The following is a 6,270-nucleotide window of genomic DNA, read 5'->3' on the forward strand; positions in this document are numbered from 1 at the left end:
CAGGTCTTCATGGTCAAATTGCTGCAAAGAAACCACCACTAAAGGGCACCAATAAGAAGTATAGCCCTGCATGGGCCAAGAAACAGGAGCATTGGAAATTAGAGTGGTGGAAATCTGTCCTTTATTCTGATGAGTCCAAATTCTTGATTTTTGGTACCAACCGCCGTGTTTTTGGGAGACGCAGAGTCGGTGAACGAATTATCTCCCCACTTGTGGTTCCCACCGTGAAGCATGGAGGAGGTGTGATGGTGCTTTGCTGGTGACACTGTCTGTGATTTATTTAGAATTCAAGGCACACTTAACCAGCATAGCTACCACAGCATTCTGCCGCAATAGGCCATCCCATCTGGTTTGTGCTTAGTGGGACTATCATTTGTTTTTCAACAGGACAATGACCCAAAACACACCTCCTGGCTGTGTAAGGGCTATTTGACCAAGGAGAGTGATGGAGTGCTGCATCAGATGACCTGGCCTCCACAATCACCCAACCTCAACCCAATTGAGATAGTTTGGGATGAGTTGGACCGCAGAGTTAAGGAAAAGCAGCCAACAAGTGCTCAGCATATGTGGGAACTCCTTCAAGACTGTTGGAAAATCATTCCAGGTGAAGCTGGTTGAGAGAATGCAAAGCTGTCATCAAGGCAAAGGGTGGCTACTTTGAAGAATCTAAAATATATCTTGATTAACAATTTTTTGGTTACTACACGATTCCCTATGTGTTATTGCATAGTTTTGATGTCTTCACTGTTTTTCTACAATGTAGAAAATAGTCAAAATAAAGAAAAACCCTTGAATGAGTAGGTGTGTCCAAAAGTTTGACGGGTACTGTATATATCCTTTATTTGCATTGTCTTCATAGTCAATGGGAAAGGACATATTGTTCTCTGCAGGTTGACAGTAAGCTTTGAAGTTTAGTGTGTGGTTAGAAACCTTTACAGCCACACTCCTCCTGCTTGTTAATCATCATGAGGTAAAGTGGCATTGCATGTTCCTTCATATAAACTTTGTATTCAATTGTACACAAAAAAGCTATCTGGCAATACATCAATCGTGATAAGTTAGTAGAAAAGTATGGATAAAAAGGTACAAAGTAAACAAAACCTCCTCAAAAATAAGTTCGCTACAATCACATTGCTGAAGCATTTACAAAGCATTTTGGATTAGTTAAAAATATGTCCTTCATTTGATTTGGCAACTGAATCAATTGGTACATACAGCAATCTGAATTATTCTTCCACATACGGTAAACAAACTTTTTTGCTGTAATAATGTGTGTCCAATAGGTTAACTGTCTATCAGGTTAAGTGTCCAATAGGTTAACTGTCTAATAGGTTAGTCCTCCATGTTGATCTGTAGACTCCAGACATTCTGTAGTTTAGTCAGGTCACTCTCACCCTCACTCTCCTCTGAGGATTGCCTCACTAACACACTGGGTAGGATCTCCAACTGCTCTGACTCCCTGTCCTTTCTCGCTACCTCCACTTCTGGAATAGGCTTGGAGAGCAAAGGCATCTGGAGGATCCCTGTTGTAGGGCTCCAGTCAACACAGTTACCACCACCTAATCCATCCTCTTCCTCAGACTCCTGTGGAAACAGAGCTTGCCTCTGGCTTCTGTACAGGTTGACCTGGGCTAGCAGCAGGGGCTGATTATCCCTTCTGTTAGACCGCGTCTGGTACTTTGTTGTCACCATCTGCTGCTTTGGGGCTGCTCCCACGAAGCCGTAGTCTGAGGGGTAACTTTTGGGCTCTTCAGTTTTGTCTCCCCACAGGTCCACCTCAGTGGTCTCTCTGACAGAGAAGTGCTGTAGTGCGTAGGGACCCACCTGATCAGGCTCTTTGTAACTTGTGCTCTCCACCCCCAGCTTTATATCAGACAGCAGTGGCATTCTAAAGAGCCCTGTCTTGGGGTCCATGTCTAAACAGATCCCAGTCAAAACATTCTCCACAGGCTCCTGTGAACCTGGTGCACATCTCTGTGCTATGTATGGGTTGACCTGGCTGAGACGCAGGGGCAGGGTTTTCTCACTGTCAGATGCCTCACTTTCCCTTACTTCCGGCATCTCTGGGGCCGCTCCAACGAAGCCGTAGTCTAGAGGCTCTGGTTGGGCCTCACCGAACTCATCTTTGCATGATCCCTCCTTTGGAGGCTCTATGCCAGGGGCTTGCTGGGCAGAGGAGGGTAGTACGAGCTCCTGCTCTGTTTGGTGGATCAGGGCAGGGATGTTGTTAGGCTTTATGGCCATCAACTCCATGGGCTTGGCAATGTTGACCAGTACCACATTCACTGTCACAGTATGCTCAGGACAGAAAGTCTGCGGTGGGTTCTGAATGTCCAATATTTCCTGAAAGAGCAAAAAGGGTGACATCTTAGTAAATTGCACTTCGTAGCCATTGTTGAAGGCTTCTATTAGTCACATATTATTCTTACCAGGAAAGGGGGACTTTTCTGTTTATTACCACAAACAGAGTGGTAGACAAGGCATCCGGCCAGGATCAGCATGAAAAGGCAGATAACTGATGGTACAACGGCTCCCATCAGCATCAGTAGCAGCTGGTCGTAGAAAGGATCTGTAAAGACAGAGTGGTAGGGTAGAGATCAAACAAGAGATCTATACAGTGTACAGCCATCATAGGAAGAGAAAGGTCTATAGGTTACAGCTGAGAACACACACACCTTCAAATTCAACATAACTCCTTCTCTACCAGGAAGAGAAAATACACTCTGGAAAAACACCTAAAGTCTCCTGTCACATTTACCGGTAGAGAGAACAATTCTTGGAATGCTTTTGCGATTTACCAAAACCTGTTGGGCAGGTTTATCCTGACAGACATCCATGCATGTAATAAAACCTTTCAAAAACACTGCACACTAGGTCATTGGATTAACTCAAGTCTTATTTTACCCTTTGGGGTTGTTAGGCACTGCCATTCAGATGCATGCCAAGGTATAGGAAGTGATAGGACCTGGGAATTAGCAGAGAAACAATACTGGGTTTCATAGGCAAGCAACCCATATTCAAAGGATCTGTTTCCCACAGTGAAGTGATGCTAAAAGACAAAATGAATACAGAAAGTTAAAATACACAAAATAGAACTAACACTCATAAAAATCTGCATTATAAAATAATTACGAGGATATAAAAATATAGAATTGTCTATTATAATATATTAATGCAGCAATTTGCACTGATTAAAGTCCCTATAGGTAGTCCTACATATTATGTAATTTAATTATTTACACAGTGTTACAGTAACCAACATAACACCAACCGTTTTGCTGCTTCTGTTGTCGTACACAGAGAGGTTGTATGTCATCTGAGGGTATATTTTCAACATGGAGTACTCTTTTGTCATGTTTCCAGTCTTCCATCTCATTGGACCCTTCAGCTTGACAGTAACACTATTCTCCTTCATCACAAGTTTTACAAGTGGAGGTCCAAAGGTTGCTGTTGGGGATGATAAACATTTCATATCCTTCTCTGATTTTATTTTGAAGTGGTTCGCTATCGCTCCTAATTCATAGATAAGGAAAATTATATTTGAAGAGGATCTCAACTTACTGTCAGCTTTGGGGTCAAACCTCTTTTCCGTGAATGCCCATTTGGAGGATAGGTTTGTGCCCACAGCCTTGACTCTGGCAAAGTAGCCTTCATCCAGGTCAGTGGTCTCATTGGATAGATCACACCAGGTCTGAGGGATGTCTCTGCATTGCTTCTTCACCCTCCAGCGCACATGTGTCGCCCCACTATCCATTCTGTCACCATAACTAGGAGACAACAAATAAACACATTATGAGATGTGTCCTTAAATCCATGGATCATGGGTATTTATTTACAATTATAAACTGGGTGGTTCGAGCCCTGAATGCTGATTGTCTGAAAGCTGTGGCATATCAGACCGTATACCACTTGTATGGCAAAACATTTATTTGTACTGCTCTAATTACATTGGTAACCAGTTTATAATAGCAATAAGGCACCTCCGTGTTTGTTGTTTATTGCCAATATACCACAGCTAAGGGTTGTATACAGGCACTCCGCGTTGTGTCATACATAAGAACAGCCCGTAGCCGTGGTATATTGGCTATATACCACACCCCCTCGGCCCTTATTGCTTAACTAGTTAATGGAAATAGTCTCTCGTGACAAAATTGAGGAGCTGATTTGGTTCTGGTTACCAAGATTATGGAAATGAATAAAAGTGTCCTTACATTGCATACTCCACTGTGTAATGTGTGTCATTTGGTGTGTCTTTCCCAGGATGCCACTTTGCAATGTTCCTCAGGTTCACAGAGTTAAAATGAACTCCTTCAGGACGTCCTATACTGGACCCATGTGAGACAACTAGGAAAGGAGAAACAGCAGAAAGTAGGTGATCAACTGCCAAGGGCATTACGAATTGTCAACTTGAGAGAGCATCACTCCCTGTAAACAATTCTAAAATTAAATAAGATTATTAAGAGAATGAAATTACATCCTTTTTCCTTAACATAATGTAGAATATCTTAAAGTTCTAGTTGAAGAGAAACATTGTATAGAACAACAACAGGATGTTGATGTGATTAAGGTTGAGAGATAAGATATTTCATAAGCCCTCACAAAGAAACACTTATTTTCCCGACAGCACGAGACCACATTTGTTTCCTGTGTGTTTCAGAATACCACATGTGCTCAGTTAAACAGGTCTTTCAAGGACCTCTCATGATTATATTAACCATATTAACCCTATTCATTGCATCATAAATGCTTGTTTGTTTTACTTTAAGCTTTGCCAACATACTTTTTGTTGTGATCAATGCCTCAACATAGCATTAAGTGTTACATATGTCACTACTCAACTCTGTAACTATATATTTTTTCGATATAGCACATACTATATAAGGTTGGTGGAAAATACAGTAGAGGGAGTGAAAACAAAAGTAAACCAAAGTAAATGCCACCCACATACGTGTTGCAGTTGGCTACAGCTGAAGGTGTGTTTGGGCGAGTTTTAAAATGACACAAAATGATTACATTGGTTAAGCATGCTTAAAATGCATTTTTATCCATCTACTGCACATCGTTGCCCTAAGGCAACAGAACACCTTTTTGCCCCTCACATTTGGGGCAGAGTGAAGTGAAAGCATTGTGTGAATAGAGACATGTACTTGTGTAGGAATTTCTAAAGAAGCATATTTGATTGGTTTTGAACATATTTTGTTTTTATATATATTCAAAAAAGTTTTATTTTGTTGCCTCAGGGCAACGTTGTGTAGTTAGGGTACTTTTCAGGGTAATGAAAGACATGTTACATGATGTTAAAAGATGGCCTTGGTCAATGTTTTTGCCAACATATCCACTGACATTGACAAGCAATTGAGCAGTTAGGATCATACCCTCTGATAGTGAGGACAGTGAGCTTAAGGACAGTGACAGCAAAGAAGAATAGACTCCAGAATCAGGTTTGAGAGGCAGTGAAAATTACTAGTTTATGTCCAACTTGTATTTTTTTATGAATATTTGTTTCTACTATATTTCACTTAATGAATGTTCTGAAAATATTTTAGTATCCTTATGGCACAGCATTATGCCATAAATGTCTGGGTGTGGGGGGTAAAAGTTTTTTCTTTTATTATTATTGATGGGAAAATGGGAATCTTAAATTATATACAACATGTTTCTTACAAATTGATCTACAACAGCTGAACAATGACAGCTGAACTATTCCTATAGCTTGACGGAAAATAATACTTTGTATTAGCAAAATATTGAGATTAACACATAATTAAACTTGCCAGTTCAATATGTGATAAGATGTAAACTGCACTACATACCACAATAGTAAACATTTTCCTTGTAATTACTGATTATGAGACGCAGCCAATGAAAACGAAGCCTACCTGCCGTCCATAGATAAATAATCAAGAGATATTTGACCATTCTTTCCCGTAGCATTGGTAAAACAAATATATAATATTAAGCTCATGGACATTTCAACCAATCGGCTACAGTAAATTATTCAGTTCGAGGATCTCCTTCAGTGTCTTTTATGTTGCTATTTGCTTTACTTTACCTTGGTCAGGTAGCCTAGTAGTCAATACTCACGTGAAATGGGCGGAGTTATTTACAGTAAGCATGGAGGAATTTAGTGAACACGCATCTGTTAATGTCGGAACAAATTTGGCCGGGTATGGTGAGATAGCGCTCCGTAAGCCACGCCCCAGTGGGCAGAGCTAAGCATGGTGGACTGGTTTGATTGTGGGGAAGGCACTAGTAATGTCTGCAGTTTTC

At 40.9% G+C, this 6,270-nt stretch overlaps 1 protein-coding gene across 1 annotated transcript; it reads right to left on the reverse strand.

The window, feature by feature from the left end:
• Positions 1-869: 869 nt before the first annotated feature.
• LOC120024565 (interferon lambda receptor 1-like) lies at positions 870-5,919 on the reverse strand. Its single transcript, XM_038968848.1, has 7 exons — positions 5,880-5,919; positions 4,212-4,344; positions 3,562-3,767; positions 3,272-3,447; positions 2,905-3,049; positions 2,430-2,569; positions 870-2,343 (listed from the first exon to the last, which is right to left on the reverse strand). The coding sequence occupies exons 1-7, from the start codon at positions 5,917-5,919 to the stop codon at positions 1,333-1,335; spliced, it is 1,851 nt and encodes a 616-aa protein (XP_038824776.1). The 3' UTR covers positions 870-1,332.
• Positions 5,920-6,270: the final 351 nt, after the last annotated feature.

Source organism: Salvelinus namaycush, chromosome 29, assembly GCF_016432855.1.
Source record: "Salvelinus namaycush isolate Seneca chromosome 29, SaNama_1.0, whole genome shotgun sequence".
Taxonomy (NCBI): Eukaryota; Metazoa; Chordata; class Actinopteri; order Salmoniformes; family Salmonidae; genus Salvelinus; species Salvelinus namaycush.

Coding starts and splice junctions, on each gene's coding strand:
- LOC120024565 (XM_038968848.1), bottom strand. CDS start 5,919: ATGGTCAAATATCTCTTGATTATTTATCTATGGACGGCAG. Junction 4,345..5,879: donor TATTTATCTATGGACGGCAG/GTAGGCTTCGTT, acceptor CTCCTTTCCTAG/TTGTCTCACATGGGTCCAGT. Junction 3,768..4,211: donor TACACAGTGGAGTATGCAAT/GTAAGGACACTT, acceptor GTTGTCTCCTAG/TTATGGTGACAGAATGGATA.